At 34.8% G+C, this 22,123-nt stretch overlaps 1 protein-coding gene across 1 annotated transcript; it reads left to right on the top strand.

Annotated features, from left to right (window-relative positions):
• The first annotated feature begins 11,313 nt into the window (after positions 1–11,313).
• LOC127097617 (uncharacterized) lies at positions 11,314–12,819 on the top strand. The gene is made up of 7 exons (XM_051036119.1): positions 11,314–11,568; positions 11,638–11,709; positions 11,802–11,872; positions 11,962–12,112; positions 12,198–12,278; positions 12,354–12,455; positions 12,611–12,819. The coding sequence occupies exons 1-7, from the start codon at positions 11,431–11,433 to the stop codon at positions 12,698–12,700; spliced, it is 705 nt and encodes a 234-aa protein (XP_050892076.1). The 5' UTR covers positions 11,314–11,430; the 3' UTR covers positions 12,701–12,819.
• The last annotated feature ends 9,304 nt before the right edge of the window (positions 12,820–22,123 follow it).

The following is a 22,123-nucleotide window of genomic DNA, read 5'->3' as shown; positions in this document are numbered from 1 at the left end:
GTTCTTGATGTTGATTTTCCTTTTGCTTGGATAAGTTGCTCAGATCAGCACTTGTATCCCCAGCAAGTTTTGTGGATAATTGCCGTATGCTAGCAATTTTATCCCCAGCGGGTCCTTTCACCGTTTGCTAGTGGTTGTGTTCCCCGGACCGTTGATTTTCATCAATGAATCCTCAGCAGATCGCCTTTCATTTACCCTGTTGTCGGTAATGTCTGTTGTTCCTTTTGATCGGTCATCATTATATACCTAGTTTGGTATCCCGATGCCTTTCTTTTCGGTTGATTTATCCTTTATTAACCCAGTAACCGGTTGTGGATAATCTTCCATGCGAGTATATTATTCACGGTCTGCCGGTAATGAATAATATATCTCATGCACTCTTCAATCGAAGCCTTTTGTGTTTTCTTTGTGGAGTAAGATTCGTATTTCCTTTGCGGAATCGAATATTTCTTTGTTGGATAATTGCCGGATGCTTGCAATTTATCCTCTTGAGTGGTCTTTCGTTTACCCGGATGCTTGGTATCGATTGTCTTCTCTTTTTGGTTGGTCACCTATTATATACCCGGATGCTTGGTATCTCTGGTGTCTCTTCCTTTTCGAGTATGTTATTCACGGTCTGCCGGTAATGAATAATATATCTCATGCACTCTTCAGTCGAAGCCTTTTGTGTTTCCCCAGTCGAGTAAAATTCGTTATTTCCCTTTGCGGAGTCGAATATTTCTTTGTTGTCGGATAATTGCCGGATGCTTGCAATTTATCCCTTGGAGTTGTCTTTCGTTTACCCGGATGCTCGGTATCGATTGTCTCTCTGTTTTGGATAGTCACCTATTATATACCCAGTAACCGGTATCTCTGGTGTCTTTTCCTTTCGAGTATATTATTCACGGTCTGCCGGTAATGAATAATATTTCTCATGCGCTCTTTAGTTGGAATCCTTTGTTGATTTTCCCCAACTGAGCAAGATTCGTATTCTTTGTAGAATCGAATATCCATCCTGTAACCAGTTTGTGTTTTGGATGATGAGTGTTTTGGAAGTGAAATCCAATTCACGTTTTCGGTAGATCACCTATTATATACCCAGTAACCGGTATCTCTGGTGTTTCTTACCATGCGAGTTTATTATCTACGTTCTGACGGTAATAGATAATATATCTCATGCGAGTATCTTATCCACGGTCTGCCGGTAATGGATATTGTATCTCATGCACTCTTTGGGTTTGTGTCCCCAGTTGAGTAAGATTCGTTTTCCCGTTGTGGATTCGAATGTCCATCCTGTAACCAGTTTGTGTTTTGGATGATGAGTGTTTTGGAAGTGAAATCCAATTCACGTTTTCGGTAGATCACCTATTATATACCCAGTAACCGGTATCTCTGGTGTTTCTTACCATGCGAGTTTATTATCTACGTTCTGACGGTAATAGATAATATATCTCATGCGAGTATCTTATCCACGGTCTGTCGGTAATGGATATTGTATCTCATGCACTCTTTGGGTTTGTGTCCCCAGTTGAGTAAGATTCGTTTTCCCGTTGTGGATTCGAATGTCCATCCTGTAACCAGTTTGTGTTTTGGATGATGAGTGTTTTGGAAGTGAAATCCAATTCACGTTTTCGGTAGATCACCTATTATATACCCAGTAACCGGTATCTCTGGTGCTTCTTACCATGCGAGTTTATTATCTACGTTCTGACGGTAATAGATAATATATCTCATGCGAGTGTCTTATCCACGGTCTGCCGGTAATGGATATTGCATCTCATGCACTCTTTGGGTTTGTGTCCCCAGTTGAGTAAGATTCGCATTCCTTGTGGAATCGAATGCCCATCCTTTAAACAAGTCTGCTGTTCTAGCTTTCTTTCGGATGATGAGTGTCTTGGAACACACACCAATTCACGTCTTCGGATTTTATCCTATAAACAACCCAGTAACCGGTTCAGGATAATTTTCCTTTCGAGTATATTATTCACGTTTTGACGGCTATGAATAATATGTCTCATGCACTCTTGGATTAATCTTTTGATTGTTTTCCCCTCAGAGTAAGATTCATTCCTTGTGGAGTCAAATATCCATCCTATAAACAAGTTTGCTTTTCTAGCTCTCTTCAGGATGATGAGTGTATTGGAAGTGAAATCCAATCCACGCTTTGGTCGGTCACCTATTATACCCAGTAACCGGTATCCTTGGTGTTCCTTCCCGATTTTTGTTACCCTTATACCGGTAATATATCATTTCTGTTGTGCTTCCTCAGTGAAGTTTTCCTTTTGCTTCTCCCCAGGAGTCAGCTTGTGTCTCTCCAATGGATTTATTTTCCTTTGGAATTCTTTTCCCCAGTGTGAGTCCTTCACTTCCCAGTGAGGTTTTCAGTCTTTTTTCTGTATTCCCTAATCAAAGTCGTGTCTTGTTCACGCTGTGTCAGTTTTGTTTATCCCCAACTAGAGTTTTGTTAGAGTCTCTGTTCCTGGTGAGTGTATTACTCCGATGGATCGTCTTTTCTTCTGTGTGAATCATATTCCCCACAGAATTTGTGTCTTTTGCATGCATACATTTGCATCATGAGGTCTCTTAGGGACCAAAATTTGTCTCATTACTGTTATTTAAGCCCATTCTACCGCGTCGAGATGAAGATTTCTAAACTTCACTTCTCCGGCTAGAATGACCTTAAATAGGGGCATCTGTAAGACCCCAATTTTGGGCCCTAAGATCCCTCATGGCCCATATCATGTCATATCATAACCTCAAGGATCATTGCATGCCCTAGCTTCCCTCCTAGTGGGTAGATTGCCTTGTGGGTTGTTTCTTGATCACCAAGCATACTTTGCATTTGTATATTCTTGCTTTTCATATGCTTATTAACCAAAAAGTACAAAAATATTGTCAGTCTAACCTTGTTGATTGCAGATGAAGCAATTAGGTCAAAATCAGTCATTGATCAGTCAAAGCAATGGATGGTGGCCATTCTTGCAGAATTTGGGCACCATGATCAATAATCAAGAGTTCATACATCTTGGGACATCATTTGAAGTCAAGGTCTCAAGGAATTAGGGTTTGGAATTCATCAGAAGTGGTCCAGTCATCCAAAACCCTAGAAAAGTCAAACTTGGTCAATTGTGGATTTAATCAGTGATTTGATGGATAGAATTGATTTGAAGGAGTTCATTCATGCTTGTATAAGCCTCATCTATCATGTTCAACCTCATCATGGAAGAAAATCAAGTCAAATCAGAAATTTTCCAGAAATAGAAAGTGGACCTGTAATTTCAACTGCCAAAAATGGAAACTTCTTGATCCTCAACTCACATCATGATACAAGCTTCAAATGAATTTTTGCCCAACATGAAAGTTGAAGATTTTGTCTTCCCATTTTCAAAAAGTCCAAGAACTCTCAAATCCCATGTGTGGTTGTCAAGATATGATCAAATCATTTTCACCAATTTTTGAACTTCAACAAGCCATATCTCTCAAACCATAAGGCCAAATTTGGTGGGGTTTTTTCCTACAAACCACATTTTTCATCCTCTTTCCAAAAATATAAATTTCATGCACCAAAACCCTACCAATCAAAATAGCATTTTTGGACCTTTTTCATTTAAATTCAAAGTTTGACCAAACTTTGACTTTTTGATTCTTTGACTTTTTCTTGATTTGGCCAATTGGGAAATGTTCCATATATCATTTGTGATTTGCTCCAAGCTTAAAATCATAACCATACCACCATTACACCATCATTTTGGACCAAAAGGCAAAGTTGGCAAATTGTACAATTGGTTTCAATAAGCAAGGACATGTTAACAATTGATGTGCAGACCACAAACAACAATTTAGTTGGTCATTTGCTGTCTGTACCAAGGCCCATTTGAGCAGCCTACACCCTCCAACATTCACTTATTTCACAATTAGCAAAAATGCAAAACACTTCATTTAGCATAAACAAGTTTACCATTTGATTAAGCCTTGCAAAACAGAAGTATAAAGCAATATTTCTGCTCATTTGTAAACCCTAATCGACAGCAGCCACAGACCAAAATATTCATTTCCTCTCATTCTTGCAACTTTGCTCAAAGTGAATTTTTGCAGAAAAATCTCAAAACCCTCGAACAACCCTTGCATCCTTCATCATCCAACCATGATTTAGGACTTTTTGCAAGCATTATTCACCACCTGTTTTGCAGCTTGAGCTCTGTTTTCTCTAGGAGCATTTCCATGGCAAATCGAAAGTTGGATGTAGTTAGACATTCTTGAGCTAAAAAAGGTTCATCATCCATCATTCTAAGGCACCCTCTTCAGCTGTTTCAAGTTTGTACCATCAATACCTCACTGCATTTTGAATTGCTTCAAAACCAAGTAAGTTTTCGAATCCCTTCTTTTGCCTTGCTATGCTATGTTTTTAAAAAGTCTTTCCATGCTTGTTCCAATGCAACTTGAGTCATGCTGATTGGTTAAACATATCATGAGAAATTTGGATTTTATTTTGCATGCTCAAACCTAGTTTCCTTCGATTTGCTTATTTGTTGTTGCTTCAGTGAAAACCATTGCCATATTTGTGATACTGAATGTTGGATGATGCTGTTGTTCATGTGTTGATGATTTATATGATGAACATGATGATGATGAATTTATGCTGCTGCAGCCCAAACTTATGTCATGCCCAGAATTTCCCATGATTTTGTTGATTATTGTTGGTTTGTTGTTCATGAGGTGTTTGTATGAGGGACATGCTGTTTGCCATGGCTGTATGATCTATTCTATTTGAAAGTTGTTGATTGAATGTTGAACATTGATGTTGAATGTATGCCCTGCTGATTGAAAACTTTAAACTTGCTCATAAAATCCACATGCTGTTGTTTGTTGTATTTGGTCATGGATGCTGTTTTGTTGTATGATCATTGTTACATGTTGCTGTTCATTTGTTGTTGGTTTTGATCGTTTGATGAAGCTGAACATGATACCATGAGCCATGCTGTTAGAAACCCTAAGGGTTTATGTGAAAACCCAGAAACTTGAAGCTTGATTGGTCCGCGTCACTGTTCCATTGGCAACAGCCAATGAGAACATTTCATTCCCCATGCCAAAACGCAGCGCTTGGTTAAATGAAGCGCTGAATTACCACATTGCCATCCGGTCAACTTAGTTGACCAACATTTCATGTTATGTTACTCATGTTCATTCCAAATTGTTACACAACTTTGAAAATTCATAACATCTTCATTATTCATCCAAAAATCATGGAATTTTTTGCATTGTGTCCTGTTAAATGTATACTATTTTATCCTGATTTTTATTGAATTTTTGGTTGGCTGGATTTTTATTGGCTTTAGGGTTTTATTCATGTGTCATTATTTTGTACCTTTTGCCATTCCTTTTATGAAATGATGAGGATGTATCCAATGCCCCTGAAATTTTTTGTGGTGAAACTAGACTCATTCATCTTTGCTTTTATGTATAGTTTGTGCATTTATCATATGTGGTTGTTGAGATATGATTTTCTGAAGTAGGGTGTGACAATTTGTGTCACACCAATGATGTGCATTTTCATGATTTTTGTTCACATGCTTCCTGGCTTACAAATAACTTGAAATTTTGCATGAATGATCTCTTACATGTCTAGTTTGTGTATGAATTTTCTGGAATTTAATGATGCTATTTCCTATTTGTTTGTGAATTTTCTTCCCTGCCTAGTCAATTGTTGACTTTATGTGATACATGTTGCCAAATCCTTTGTGAAATTCTCATACATTATTGGATGATCATGAAATTTTGCATGTGCATACTAGACATCTTGAGCTTTGCATTGGTGTTAATCCCATCCATTTCTCATCTGTTTTCATTTTGTTATGATTTTTTGAAGATGACACATGTTTTGTTGACTTCTTTGTGCACATTTGAAAATGTGTTGACTTCCTGATTTTAATTGACTATCTTCCCATGATCCAATTGAGCTGAAAATTTGTATGCATGTCATTATGTGGATTGTGATTGACCCTGAATTATTTCATAATTTTTGGAATTGATTATGTTTGCTTTTGAGCTTGGTCTTGCTGTTGACCTCTATGTGCTCCCTCTTGTCATGTTTTGACTTCTTTGGTCTATAAAATGACAATGATGCATGGTATGAACTTGAGACCAATTGTGCTTGCTTCTTAAATGTTTGAACTTGATTTTGGTTGACTTTCATTTGCTGTTTTGACTTTTATCATTTATTTTTGACCCTAGGCTTGCCCTAGTGGTCTCTTGGCTTATGTTGAGTTCATTTGTTTCAGGTTAGGCATCAATGCTTCAAAGAAACCATCCAATTTGTTTGAGCTTGATTGTTTATCATGTGCTCACCTCTTTGTTTTGTAGGTTGCTTGGCTCATAAGCCTTGTGCCTTGTGCTTTGCACATTTGTCTATCTGTTTGACTGTTGACTCCTGTTTCCTTTTGCTTTAACTGTTGAACTGTGTACTGATTTGTTTGACTATTTCAGGTACCATTAGTTGCTTAAGTTCTTTGAACTTGCTTTGCTTTGCTATTTAGCAATTTGCTTTGAGGTATAATCCTTCTTTCTTCATGTAGTCTGGAAGACCTGGCCTGTTATTTGACCGGGCAAACTGTCTGAAGTCCTCCTTAAGAGGCAATGCTTGTGTGTGTTTAAAATTGTCCCAAGCAGGAAAAGTCCTTCAAGTAAGGCAATTGGTGGAAGGTAGGGATAAGCAATATATCCCCCACTATTCAGTGTGTCCACTCTTTGCTCCCATTACATGGTAGAAGCATTGAGATAAATACCCAAGATCTAATCGAGTCAATAAAGGGGAAAGAGTTCCATCTTTCTGAACTCCCCCACTTTCTATTTGATGCTCTCTCTGATCTGAGATAGAAGCAATGAGGCACACCCCTCATCTCCTTTTCATCTGCTTCACCTTAGCCTCTCAATGGCAAGGTTAAGAGCGACATTTACCTATTACAGTGGACTTTCATAGTCAAACCCTCTTGTGTGAGCCCTCATTGTTTGGCTATAGAGTGTGCTGTTTGATATTCATTGGTTGATTGATTGCTTCATATGCACATGTTTGCTTGTATGCTTTGTGCATTCATCATCATTTGTTGCTCATTAATGCATAATCATCTCATTTGTCTTTGTGACATTATCATTGTCGTTTACCCATTGAGGACAATTGTAAGTCCATTGCTTTGGCATTTGATCCTATGATATGGAAGGATAGAGTGTAAGACCTCATTGGTCACTCATATCTGCTGTTGCTTTGATTGTATGTGAGGATGTAGTTATAAGTCCCTGTAAGTTGGCATCTGCTTATCCTGTGATCATAATTTGTTTTGTCTGCATGTGAGGTTGCAATTATAAGTCCCTGTAAGTTGGCATTTGCATGATCATGTGTTACTTTTGTTCCTGTCTGTGAGGTTGCAATTGTAAGCCCCTGTAAGTTGGCATTTGCATTCCTATGATCATATTGTTGCTTTTGTTCTTGTATGTGAGGATCCATTGTAAGTCCCTGTAATGTGGCATTGGTTTTCCTATGATCATATGTGGAGTTAACCTAAGTCCAGATAGATTGGCAGTTGACTTCCATATTTCATCTTTGTTTTCTTTTGAGGAGATTAGTGTAAGTCCATAGAGTGGCCTCTGATATCCATTTCTGTTTTAGGAGATTGGTGTAAATCCAGCTATTGGTATCCGGTATCCGTTTTCTTTTTAGGAGATTGGTATAAGCCCAGTGATTGGCATCCGATATCCGCTTTTGTTGACTTTCTTGTTTGTTTGTTATTATCCATTGCTATTCCAAAGGACACACTTGAATCATCCCCTATATGATTTCAAGAGGTGAACCTTCTAAGAAGTTTTACAATCCATCTTCATCCATTCATCCCCATTGTGTCCTAAACCTTTTCACACATTACCTTCAAACTTGACATAGATATTGTGCAAACATCTTCATGTTTTTTTTCAAACTAAAAACCTGGACCCCAAGTCCTTGACTTTTTTCAAACTCCATTTTCATAATACTTCTTTCAAATCAATCTTAATCATACTTTGACTCCACTTTCATAATCACAATCAATTAACTTCACTCATTCACTTGTTTTGGCTCTGTCCATTGTTAATCTTTTCATGCATTAGCCATAGGTTTCAATTATCATTGTGGTTGATGTAAATCTTGCCTATCCTTAGTGAGTCGACAGTAAGACTTCCGTACTGAAAACAGGGCTAACCCCTCTAGTACGTCGAAGCTATCCTCGCATGGTGGATGTTGGTTTTGGTCGAGTGATCTCCCATTGATAATGAAAAGCCTCAGTGCTTGTGTTTAAAATTGAATCCACCAACTTTTTGAAATCTTTTAGCCGAACTACGGCGTTTTGATCCTTACCTTTGATGGAAGGTACGTAGGCAGCGGGTTCATCCGTTCAAACCCAATAAAAACTTGTACATTCTTTTCTCATCATCCCAATCATGTTTGCACAATACTTATGTCATAACAAATAACAATATTTTACAACAAGTGTGAAAAGGGCTCCCTAGGAGTACCTAGGACGTAGTGGGTGCCTAACACCTTCCCATTGCGTAATTTACCCCTTACCCAGACTCTCTGATCTTTTTATTAGTTTTCTACGTGTAAAACTTCTTAGGCTTTTGTTCGCTTTTTAGCCAGTCCTTTGGATAAATAAAAGTGCGGTGGCGACTCGAAATTTCATTGTATAACTTGCTTATGATTTAATCGATAAATCATATAGCGACGAATACACCGCTACACACACAATACCATGAAAGAGGGGAGACTTACAATCTCACTAACTAGAATGCAATGCCTTTTGTGTCAAAAATTTAGCGTTATGTTAAGCAATCGTATTTGGACTTATGTAGAAGTCACAACTATTTGAGGCCGGGCAATAGAATTTTGGTGCTAATGCATGTTAGAGACATAGTATAATGGACTATGATCATGAAACATATCACACACAAAAAGAATATGCAAAAGAGGTGGCCTAATCTCATCCATACTTATGTTGATTTTCAATCAACTAGCCTTAGGACATTGAGATATCATAGGACCATGACATGAATGCATAAAGAAGTGGAATAAGATGAAGAGGGAAGGGAATAGATAAAACTCAAATTGGACAAATGAGGACTTTTACCAAATTAAGATCATTAATTCATTTTGGGAGATGGAATGTGCATTCCATCAATCCCCTAAATCCAATGATCTTAACCTAGCAAAGTCAAATCAACCTTGACCAAGACCCAACAACATAATTCAAACTCATACAAACAATCAAAATGGCTCAACACAATTATTTGACATTTATTCAATTTAAGAATACTAAAAATAATGCATTAAATTAAATATGGTTTGTCAAATTCCTAACCTCAATTTTAATCTAAATGAGATGATATTGGATATTTTGAAAAGGTGAGATCAAGGGGAACAACTTTCATGTTGAACACTTTTTCATTTAAAGCTTGGATCATGATGAATTTTGAGGTGGAAGTTTGGGAAATCAAACATATTTGAAAATTTTCTAAGTCCCAAGTCAAATGTTCACTTCTTCCATCTTGAATAACTTTTTCTATGGATTTCAAATGAGAAAAGTTCCTTAATTAAAGTTGCATCTCTTTCAAACCTCTTCAATTTAGTCACAAATTTGACCTCATTTGGATTTGGCATGAAGGAGTTATGAATTTTAGAAGTTGAGGAAAATCACTTGTTCAATGGTATTGGCCCAAAATGACCTCTAATGTTTCCTCTTGGCACATGCATTTGCAAGTTGAATTTGTACTTCCTTCAAACATCAAAGTTGAAGTAGACATCTTGAATTTAATCATACAATTTAAATGGATTTCATCTCATAAAAATTGAGCAATTTATGGCCTTGAGAAGTTGACCTCCAAACTAGGGTTTAGACAAAATGACCTATAATCTTTCACCATAAAAAATGTCTTTCCAAGCAAAATTAGATCTAGACCTCAACATGGACATTGTTTGGAATGTCACTTAGAGTAACTCTGCTCTTGAAATCATTTTCATATGACAAAGATTGTAGGAGATAGGGTCTAGGGAACCCCAGTTTTGACCAGTTGACTTCCTCTAGTCAACCACCATGAACCAACTTGCTAACTTGACATTCTCTTGACTTTTGAGACTCATGCAGGATCATATATGCATAAGGTGATATAATGTGAAATGTCCCTTAAATATTTGATCAATTGTTGAAGAAACTTGTTGAAGAAGTTACACAAGATACCCAGATGAATTAGGGTTTCCAAGGAAAACAAACCCCAAATTTTTGATGATTTCTTGATCAAAATAACATGTGAAGATCATGGGGATCCATATATGACACTTAGAGCCAAAGTAAATCAATTCTTGATTGAGCTCCTTGCATTTAGGGTCTTAAACCCTAAGTATGATCTTGATGGAGCATATGTGAGCATACACACTACTTACAAAAATAACAAACTATACATTGACATATTTTTGGTATTTTGGTTAGTAAATAATGAAAAACAAAGTATGATAAATCAAAAGTGCTTGGTAATCTCTTCAAATGCAAATCCAATGAATGGGGGGTGAGAAGGATGTCAAGTTGTGATCCCAATGCTAATGCATATGATGAGATAGCATGAGGGATCTTAGGATCAAAATTGGGGTCTTACAGGTCAAAATTAGACAATTAAAATTTAAGATCAAATCAAACAATTAGGAAATTTGGAAGGTAAAAATTACATTTAAGCATATTTACAATTATTATTTTATTATAGTAATAAATATTATATTTTTGTGCTTCTAATGAATTGATGTGCGTGTAAATAATATATTGTGACTTAATAAAAAATATATTGTGGCATGTTAGGAGTATTCATAATTTTGTGCATGTAAGAAGTAGTTGTGCGTATCAAGTAGTTGCTCGGTCTTGAGTTGAAAGAGAAGGTGCAATGTATTTTTTAATGAGAAGTGATGGTACAATATTCGATAATATATGTGCAAACTTTTTAAATAAGAATCAAAACAAAAGTAGTGAGATTTTAAATATCTTAGAGAGTGCAAACATATAAATTTTCATGTATGTTTTCTTATTTATTTTTTCTAAATTAAATGCTTCAAAGCATGCCCAAATGAGATTTTCTTAGACTCTTAACTTCAAGTCCATTTCTTATATTGAAGGGTTCAAGGCTAGCCTTCATTTTTTTACTCTAATATTAAGCTTCCATAAATTAAACAAAAAAATAAGAAGAAAAGGATTATTAATAAAGGAGAAAAGTCCTACTCTTATTAATATTAACAAACTAATTTCTTGAAAAGTAATACAAGGACAATATCGTAAATCCAAAATTTAAATCTACATATAAATCCTAGATTCTAGAGAGAAAAAAAAAACAGAGAAAAACAGAGTGTGCCAGACACAAAATTTGAAAACCAAAGCACAAGTTTTAAGAAACATGGGAGGAGAAGTTGTTTTGTTCATTGATGATTTGAAACCAATTTCAGGATTTTCTCGTTGTAGAATATGTCATGAAGAAGAATTTGAAAGCTTCAAAAGCTTAGAAGCTCCTTGTGCTTGTTCCGGAACAGTCAAGGTAAAATCAAAATTCCTTAACCTTTTCTAGATTTTCTCGTTTTTCATAGAGATTCTGAATTTTTTGCAGTTCGCTCATAGAGATTGCATTCAAACATGGTGCAATGAGAAAGGAAACACAACTTGTGAAATTTGCTTACAAGTATGTATGAATCTTATAAAGATACACCTCCGATGTCGCAGATTCGAACCCAGCATCTGATAACTAATAAATATTAATATTTATTTTTGCAGCAATATGAACCTGGATATACAGCACCAGCACCAAAGAAATGTAAAAATTCTAATGAAGTAATGACCATTAGGTGATTATTTTTCTGAAATGAAGTATTTTGTAAAACATAACAGGTTTATTTGTATAATAAATAGAATTAATTTTGATTGGAATTTACAGATATAGCCTTGAGATATCAAGGAGAGAAGAAGAAGCATTATTGAACAGAAGAATAGTTGAATATGAAGAAGGTGTAAGAGAAAACAATTACGTTGAATGCACTTATGCTGCTGATAGAAGCGCGTTTTGTTGTCGATCACTGGCTTTAGCTGTAACGTTTTCTATTTTTATTTATTGAAATTAATTTTAGCTATTTTTTAAGAGGCTTAATTAACTAGTTATTTTTGTTTTTGCAGTTTACTCTCCTATTACTTCTAAGACATCTTTTTGCTTTGCTTACAAGTGGAATGGAAGATTACCCATTCACAATTCTTACGGTAATTAGTACTTGTTAATTGATTGTTTCCGGTTTATTATTAATCTTTTAACTTTATGAATTAATGTGTTTCTAGATTTTTATACTAAGGGCCAGTGGAATTATTATACCTATGTGTATAATTATTAGAACTATGGGAGCCATTCATAAAAGTATCCAGCGTCATTATCATCATCAGGTTAAATATTATTAATTAATTCAAAAGTATTTTTCATCTAATTATTTATGTTACTGTAACATCTTTTGTTTTGACAGATTAATATTTTGATTTTGAGTCTGATTTATGAAATTGCAACCACACAACTGATGAACCATTTTCCCTCTGTTTAACAGGATTCTGATGATGACTCGTCAATGTCTGATGGAGATGATGAAGAAAATGGGACACCACATATTTCAATTTTAAGACATTCACATTATTAATTTGTTATTTACTTTAAATTGTGTACAAGTGCATTATGGTGATGCTCTCTTAAATTCTAATGTTTTGTGTATAAATATATATTATTTTTATTCAAATGCATATTCCTTTGCCGTATTAATGATGGTGTGTCTCCTATCTACCATGCAATAACCCAAGTTTATTGAACAGCCAACTTCGTTTTTATGTCAACATTTGTATAACATCATGTTAATCTAAAACATGTATTGTTTGTACTTATATAGAAGATTCTTTACATATTATTAAATATATTTTATTATTCGTTTTTGAAATATAGCTTTATAAATATTATTTATTTTTTACAATATTCAAAGTCAATATTAATCACAATTATAAGCATATTATATATATATATATATATATATATATATATATATATATATATATATATATATATATATATATATATATATATATATATATATATATATATATAATTGTAATTATGTCTCTCTTTCTCTCAATTTTTTTAATGATGTTAATAGTTGTTGGTGAGTTTTGTTGTAAATTTTTTATATCATTGTATATATGAAAAATTGTTTGATGAGAACATGAGTTTTATCAAAGTTTCATTCGAATCAAGTTGGGATTTTGATTATAAAAATCATCCGAACTGTAAGAGAAAAAATATGCGGTTCGGTTTGATTAAGTTGATTTTTAGAAATAAAATAAAATCAAACCAAACTAAACCAGTGCGGTTTGGATTGGTTCGATTTTCTACAATATTTTTATTGAGTCGTACATGCGCCTAAGTAGGCATACATTATTTTGTGTTTAGTAATTTATACATTACTAAATAACATCAAAATTCATCATATTTTGACAAAAACTTCTCATTCAATATACAAAAAATCATATTAAACAAAAGTGGAATTAAAAACACATATAAAACATAAAACAGTAGCATAAAATAATATCAAAGATATTATAATAAAATATTATATATATATATATATATATATATATATATATATATATATATATATATATATATATGAGATGAGAGATTAGAGAAGATGAAAAAAGAACATAAGAGATGCGAGATTCAGAAGAAAGATGCCATAAAAATATAATTGAAAGAGAAAACAATAGCATAAAAGATGAAAAGGAAAGAACGGAAGAGATGATATATTAGAGTAGAAAAGACGAAACATATGTGTCAAAGAAAATATTAAAAATGCGTGATAATAGTATGAGAGATTTAATAAGGTTGGAATTGAAACCTTAAGTGTAAGTAAGAGAAAATTATCTGTAAATGTAAGTTTAAGCCATATTAGGTTTGGGTTTTAGGTAGGATGTGAGATAAGTGAAGTTGGGATAGTAATTCAATATGGTTTGGTTTGGTTTAGTTCGGTTTGTAAATTACAAACCGTACGGTTTTATTAAAAAATGACTTAAACGCATCCGAACCAAATGTGATTTTTTACGATTTTAATTTGATTTAATTTAGTTTACGATTTTCTACGAGGTTGAATTAGTTATGAACACCACTAAAATCAAATCCTAATAATATAATTAAAATTATATGAGTTTTTGCATCTTAGATTTCCATATTGCATTAATTGATTCAAATATCAAGTACTAATAATATGATTAAAATTATATGAGTTTTTGCATCTAGATTTCCATATTGCATTAATTGATTCAAATCACCATGCGTGTCATTCAAATCAAGTAAAGTGAATGATCCTTTTTTTAATAACGTGATTCAAATGGAGCAAGACTTACTTGATCACAATCACAAATCCAATTTACTTAGACACACATTCATAAATGGAATAAAGTAAGAAAGAGAAAATATAAAATTTGATTATTAAATTTAAAATAATTAAATAATGTGTACTTTTTGAGTGTGTCCAAATGATTTTGATATCAAAAACTTTTCAATGTTAATTTAACCACACAATTATTTTTAACAAAAGATTGATGTCATTTGAATGGCATTATCATATGACTCATTTACTATGTGGAAAATCTAAAACCTAAATTATGTGGTGATTGAAATCCATGTAATTAAATCTAAAATCTAAATTATGTTTTATCGTCTTTATAGAGATTAGTGCGACATTAAATGTCGTTCAACGGTCTCTACGTTTCTAAATTTAATAAAGGGTTTGAAAGTAAATGTGAAAACATATGCACAAGTAATTAAAGTAACGAAGAGAAGAGAGAATTTGTTAGGAATAAATTTCATCCACCTATCTAATACGTAAATTTATCAATTAGTTATGCACAATCTAAATATTTATCAATGTCATCACGTATCGCTCACAATAGTGTCCATGTTTGCAACACCGATGAGACTTTTAACCGACGATCTCTCAGCCTATTAGACAATGTTCAGAGTTTATCATCTAATAGATGATTATCATCTAATAAAGCATTAAGAATCTATATTCACACGAATGTTAAATCTAAATCTATGTCTAAAATTTAGCATCTAACAGATGGTTATCCTAGATCTATATTCGAAAATTATTTCTCAATAACGGTTCAAATCAATAGATAAAACAAGTAAACAAGGATAACATTGATATAGATTCATAAAATAGATCGTATACAACGCCATGATCAACAAAAATACATACTATCAAAGTAAACTTACATACAAAACCCCAACAAGAAAGGTACAAAGAGAAGAAGGAAGATGAAGAAACAACCACCCTAATTTCCCAACGATAGAGGCGAATCCTACTCCGGATCTTCAAGATGCAACCCCTAATGTTGTTTCTAAGCTTCTATCTCTAAAGAATTGTGTTGATGGAAATGGGGTTAAAACTTCCCAAAATCATTCCCTAAAAATCTATGTACAAATGAATAAATAGGGGTTGGAAAAGTGGAATCGTGCTAAGCCCGTGAAGAGCTCGCTTAGCACGATCACGATAAAAAATAGAAAATCGCTATAACTCGTGATAGGACCGTGTTTAACCCACTCCTAACACAAGTGCGCTAAGCACACTCAAAGCATGCTCCTAGCACGGAAAATGCAATTTCCCCTGCCATTATTTATCTAATCGCGCTAGGACCGCGCTAAGTCCTAGCAGGAACTTGATTTCCTTCCCAAAATGCATCATGAAGCTTTTGTTTTTTCCTTTAAGTATCCAATGCTTCAACCATGCAAGAAAACCTACAAAAAGAGATGAAAATTATCAAACTATGCGATATTTACATGATAATGCAAACTATATAATATATACACATAACTTGAGGTTTATGCATAAAAATCAATTTAAACAAGTCAATAAGTGTCACTTATTCACACACAAAATTACTATAATTTAGCACTTGTCAGTTATCCCACTTATAAATGCTCAAGTCTCCACATTTATAACCAATGTGGAACTCTAACTCACACTTGACTTATTATTCTTAACAATAATCTCGTATTTATTCTTTCCATAACATCTAAACATTGGCTAATCAAATAACGTGGAAGTCTTTGTGAAATTTTCTTTTATCATAGATAAGACCTAAAGACAACTAAGCTTTCCCCCTTAAGTCATTAGGATAGGCATTACGGACATCTAGCAATTTCATAAGATTGTACCATACACCCCCGACAAAAGTACACTCGAAAAAAGGTGACTTATGTCTTTTGTACTTTCCAAGACTCCTAGGCATCTCAAAGAATAGGGATCATTTTAGTTTAGATGAAGCAAAACCATTCCAACCATAATGAAGGTTGAGAAAAACAAGAAAGGGGGTTTGAATTGTTTTGGAAATAAAAACTTTTTCAGAAATCAAAACACACACAAAATTTTATACTAGTTCGCTTGAAATTCAAAGCTACTCCAGTCCACCCAGCCAAGGTGATTTCGCCTTCAACAAGGACTTAATCCACTGATCTTGAAGGATTACACAACCAATCGTCTAAGAGAATAATCTCTTAGCCCTCTCAAGTATTCAGACTGCGTAGAGTCACTTGAGGAAATAGTTTAAGCAAAAGTAAATTGTAATGTAAAGTACTTCTAACAAAAAATAAGTATTACAGAAAATATGAGAGCAATAGCTTTTCACGTAAGAGCAGCAGCTCGTGAAAAAGAGAGAGAATGAATGAGATTTCTGTGTGTCTCAGGTGTGTTCTCTAGTGAGGTAATCCGTCCTTTATATAGTCGTTGTGAAGGACCGTTGGAGTGATGACAAAATCTTGGTCATTGAAGAATAATTAATGTCATTACTCTCTTTGTTTCTTTCTAAAACCATCTTGTCCGCCTCATTATTCCTTTCTTTAATTACTTTCTTTCCATAATGAGATTCTTTTTGGTTACACGTTCTGGACTGGTGAGTCTGCATCAGAGTCTTGATATACCAGAGTTTGTCTTCAGAGGATGATTTTGTATGACTTCATCAGAGCTTCTCAATGCTCTAGACTTCTTAAGTATCAGAGTCTGGATTCAGTAATCTTTTAACGAAGCTTCTGACTTCTAAGTGTTATGCTAGTATCTGTGTTGGTCAGAGTCAGAACCTTCTGGACGTATCCTTTCTGAGTGGCATCTGATCATCGAATATTTTGTATCTGACATAGTTTTGTATCTGATGTATGGTCAGAATTCTGCGTAAGTGTTCAGAGTCCTGCACACTAAGAAAAAATCTCGTTAGAGTACCATTTTTGTTTCATCCTTTGTTATCATCAAAATCTTAGAGATATATTGTAGAACCAACTTTGTTCTTACAATCTCCCCCTTTTTGATGATGACAAAACAGTTCAGATTTAAAGATGAAATGTTTAAAGAAACTCTTAGATCAGATATTACAGTGGGCTCCCCCTGAGTTAGATCTTTGGATAGTTCAGAAGTTCTTATCGGACCTTCCATGGTTTGGTGCTTTTAGCTACTTTCCTGCATCTCTTAAGTCATTGATTTTATAGAAAATGTTTGCAGTGCTTGAGAGGAATTAGTTATGTTTTCATCAGAACTGTTTTAGTTCCCCCCCTTTTTGTCAGCATCAAAAAGAATATAGCAAAAGAGTTGATATTGATTCTCATACCCCAAAATTCACCCTACTCCAATACAACTTTCATCTGATCTATGATCCTATTACACATATATTTACACATTGCTCCGTCACCATAATTATATTAACATTCATAACCAAAAACATATTGCATGGGTTCAAGGCATGAATTTTAAAAAAAATATATAGGGAAATCGATTTACCCAACTAGGTAAATCGATTTTCCCTGCATAGACACAAAAAATAAGCCTCTTTTTGCACAAAGGGTACTTGGTTTCCCCCATTTTCCCACTTGCTTTCCCTATAAATAGATGCACTACTCCCCCTCATTTTTCATGCTTTCTAGTCCCCAAAAATTCTGAAAAAATATCATTCAACCCCTCTTCTCCAAAACCTAAATCAAAACCAAAAAACCTTTCTCTCCCAAAAGTCACCACCACCAACTTTTTTTCCATTTCAAATTTTTTCCTACAAAATTTCTAACTCTCTAACACTCATAACCCAACCCCTTTACTAAGCTTTCACCACAAATATTTTCATCCCAAACCCCTTGCTTCACATTCAAGCTCAACACCATTTCTACCTACCTTTTTCACATTTTTTTTGGATAATGATTTTAACTTAAACTTTTTAACTTTTTGTTTCTTTTTTTTATTAAAAATGGCTGCTTGTTTTTGGTTGGTCTTTTGAGATGGTTTAGATTTAAGCTTGCAAAAAATGATAGACTTATGTTTACTCACCTTTTTTAAAAGATTTTTTGCTCTTACTATCTTTTTCCACCTTTTTGTGGTTGCTTTGTGCGTGTTATCATTTTCTTTTATTATGGACTTGTTGTTGTATTTGTTTGGTTGATGAGGTCTATTAGATCATGACCATGGTTGTTTAGAGTTGATTAAATCTTCAATGTTTCAAACCTATCTATGATTGATCAATAGATCATTCATGATACTTTGAGGCATTGATAGATTGCCTCTATTTTAACCATATTTGGGTCATTTGATGCATAGATGAAACCATGTCTTTACATTAACTTGCTAATCCATTTGCTTATTGTTACTAACTACTAATTACTAACTCCTAACATTTATATTATTGCACTTTATTTTTTTTACAATTTATTTTATTGTTCATTTTATTTCCTTTACTTTATGTTTATGTTCACTAACTACTAACTTCTAACATTTATATTATTGCACTTTAGTTTTTTGCAGTTTATTTTATTGTTCACTTTATTTCAAGTATTTTATATTTATGTTTATTGTTACCTAACTATATCATTTACATTATGTTAATTTATTTACTACCTTATTATCTTGTTAAATAAAAGATGAATAAAAACAAAAGAAAGAGAACAAATCACTTTTTTCTTCTTTTTTTAATATATTAATAGATGGACTTAAGGTTGCATAACTTTCTTTGTTACAAATCTATTGTTAGTTGATTTTTTTAATCATCTTCAACACTTTGCATCAATGATAAGCTATCCCTTAATGTGTCATATTTTAAGTCTTTTTGGCCTAAGAAAATAGTCTTAAAAAATACTCATTTTTGTACATGTTACTAACCACTAATTATACTTCATTAATTTTGTTTATCATTAATCTTTGTTATTGTGCTTTTGGTATTATTGACTTATATTTGTTTTATATCATTTATATTCACTAACCATTATTATTGTGATATTGTTTCTTTATCTTGTAATTTACTTTTATGTCATTACCTTGTAATTTACATTAAAGTACTCATCATCATCATCATTGTACAAATTTATCATGCATGTTTACTTACTTGTTATTTATTTTATTGTGATCAAACATTAAAAACAACAAAAATATGATAAAATGATAAGACAAAAAAATTCATTCCACTCTTAATCAACTCGGACTTAGAGGATTTCATTTTAGGACCCTTGCTTGGAGGCCTTTCCCTTATCTTTTTGATACTTTGTAAATGTTGGATTTTATTTGTAACTTACATTCATGTTGTAAGAATGGCATCATGGCACCACCTTAGGGGGACATGTTTGTAAGACCATTATCCTTTGTTTAGCTTAGGTCACTTTTGAACACAAAAGGCTTTCTCTTGGGCTACCTTACAATGAGACTCTTTAATTTCTTGTTGGTTACTTTGCATTCATGTTGCATAAGCCAAATTTCATAATCAAAATAAAATAAACCCTTGATTCAACGTCAAGTGGCATTTTCTTAGCCAAATTCAAAAATACTTAATAATTACGATTATTATTGTGCGTCATGAGCCTTAAGTGGTGGAGAATGAGTTAGAATGGAGCATTCCTACCCTTACTCTGATTATTTTGGACGCAAGACGCTTGACTTATTGTCTAGAATAATCACCTCCACCCATAGACTTTAGTACAATATAATCACAAACACTCATTTCATAAAACCCTTATTCAAGGTAAAAATCATACAACTCATCAAACTCATTTTTGTGCCTTAGGGCATCATCCCGAAAACCCTTTTTTCAAAGGTAAAATCAACCAACACACAAACATTTTCTACTCCGAACTACGGAGCTTTGATTCCTCATCCCCGAATGAGTGATACGTAGGCACAAGGGCCACAATCCTTGGCGAGCACTATAATAACAAAAACACCCCCTTCTTTCACACATTCTTTTGAAAATGAAACAATAATAGATCAATCTCATGTATGTAAAACAACCCAAATGGTTCCCATGGAGTACCATGGACGTAAGGGGTGCTAATACCTTCCCTTTACGTAACCGACTTCCGAACCCAAATCTCGGTTGCGAGACCGATTTCTTATTCTCTTTTAGCGCTTCCCGTGCGCGTCTCTCTTTCGAGGACTTTATCGACTATTTCCCCTCTCCTCTCCGATAGAGGTAAACTAAATAAAATTCGGTGGCGACTCTTCTGACTTTGCCTCTCTTTGGCATCTCTTTAGTCCCGGTTTCGTTATCGTGAAATCCCGGTAGCGACAACTGGAGACTCTGCTGAGGACTACCGAAATTCCCTAAGCAAGTCTAGCCTAGTTTGGGTTGTTCCTCTTTTACGTACGTGAGATTTGTCTGTTATCTATTTTTTCTGTATATATTACTTTCTTTGCTAACCTGTGCGTATTTTCTTTGTTTGCCTGTTGGTCCGAAACTCTGGTTCTGTGGCGAAGAATTTTTGGAAGCAATAATGATTGCAAAGGAAAAAACCTTGTGTGAAGGACTCTCCACCCGAGTCTGAGAGCTTGCTTGAGATAGGAGAGGTTGAGTAGTATTGATCCGCGAGGTGCCTTCCTCGTTAGTGTCATACGAGAACCTCACTTAGTGGTAGATTCTCTTAAGGGGATTGATGACCGTCGTGCTTTCGGCGTAAGCATCTTTTCTTTTACTAGAGTCAATGACCCTAAGACCCCTTTTAGAACCTTTTAAAACTATGGCTAGCCTAGACCGATGGTCGCGTAGTATAGGCCACCGAGGTGCCTTCCTCGTAAGGGTCGATACGAAGATCTCACTTAGAGTAGATGACTTTGATGGAGCAGTCGCCTGGCAAGTAAATTGACATAAGCGGCTGACAGTCAAGGAAGTCCATGACTCTAGGGGCAGTGTCTTACACCCAATTTTCCAAAAGCCTTAGATCACACAAAGCGAGAACCTTAGTTTACTAAGCATTCATTATTAACTCCATGCTTCGTCACGATGGTCCAAAACCATGAACCCATGCCTAAAAACCTGTGGAAATCTTCTCACCCATTCATTCATAAATAAACATTGCATTCATGCATCATTTGCATCTCATAAGCAAAACTAGGGGTGGCAAAACGGGCTGGGCCCGCGGGCCAAGCCCGTTTTGCCCGCACTTTTGTGCGGGACGGGCCAAGGATTTAGGCCCTCATCTTCAAATGTGTCCGCTCCGCCCCGCCCCGTTTTTTTTGCGGGCTTTTGCGGGCACGTGTATTTACATAAATTTTTGCATTTTTAGGCTTAAATAATGCAGTGTCCGCGGGCTTTCCCTGTCCCGCCCTTACTTTTTTTTGCGGGGCGGTCTAAGTTTTAGGCCTACATTCTCAACTATGACCGCCCCGCCTCGCCCCATTTTTTGCGGGCTTTTGCGGGGCGGGCCTAAACGGGGCGGGCATGCCCGTTTGCCACCTCTAAGAAAAACCTTATACCACCTTCTGTTTTTACCCCACTAGCTGATTTCCCGACGTACGCTTAGAACTAGAAGCATGTCTCAAGCCACTTTGGAAGAACTACAACAAGGCCAAGCTGCATTGAAGGAAGAGATCAGCCAACTAAAGACTCAGATGAGCTTGGTTATGGAAATCTTGCAAACACTATTGAAAAAGGAAGGAAATCCCACACCAACCTCCAGGATGGAAATGGTCTCCCTTATGCCTCTGTCCAACTCTACCTTACAACATGAGTTGCCTCAGGGATACCGTCCCCAACCCGAATTGCTGAGGTTTCTTAATCAA

The sequence above is a fragment of the Lathyrus oleraceus genome, chromosome 6, assembly GCF_024323335.1.
Source record: "Lathyrus oleraceus cultivar Zhongwan6 chromosome 6, CAAS_Psat_ZW6_1.0, whole genome shotgun sequence".
NCBI lineage: Eukaryota > Viridiplantae > Streptophyta > Magnoliopsida > Fabales > Fabaceae > Lathyrus > Lathyrus oleraceus.
Note: the sequence above shows the minus strand (reverse complement) of the source record. Positions and strands in the feature narration are given on the sequence as shown.

What these genes read in the sequence shown, in the direction of transcription:
- LOC127097617 (XM_051036119.1), top strand. Translation starts at nt 11,431, where the DNA reads ATGGGAGGAGAAGTTGTTTTGTTCATTGATGATTTGAAACCAATTTCA. An exon ending in CTTGTGAAATTTGCTTACAA is followed by an intron (nt 11,710 to 11,801) that starts GTATGTATGAAT and finishes TTATTTTTGCAG; the next exon opens with CAATATGAACCTGGATATAC. An exon ending in AGCGTCATTATCATCATCAG is followed by an intron (nt 12,456 to 12,610) that starts GTTAAATATTAT and finishes TCTGTTTAACAG; the next exon opens with GATTCTGATGATGACTCGTC.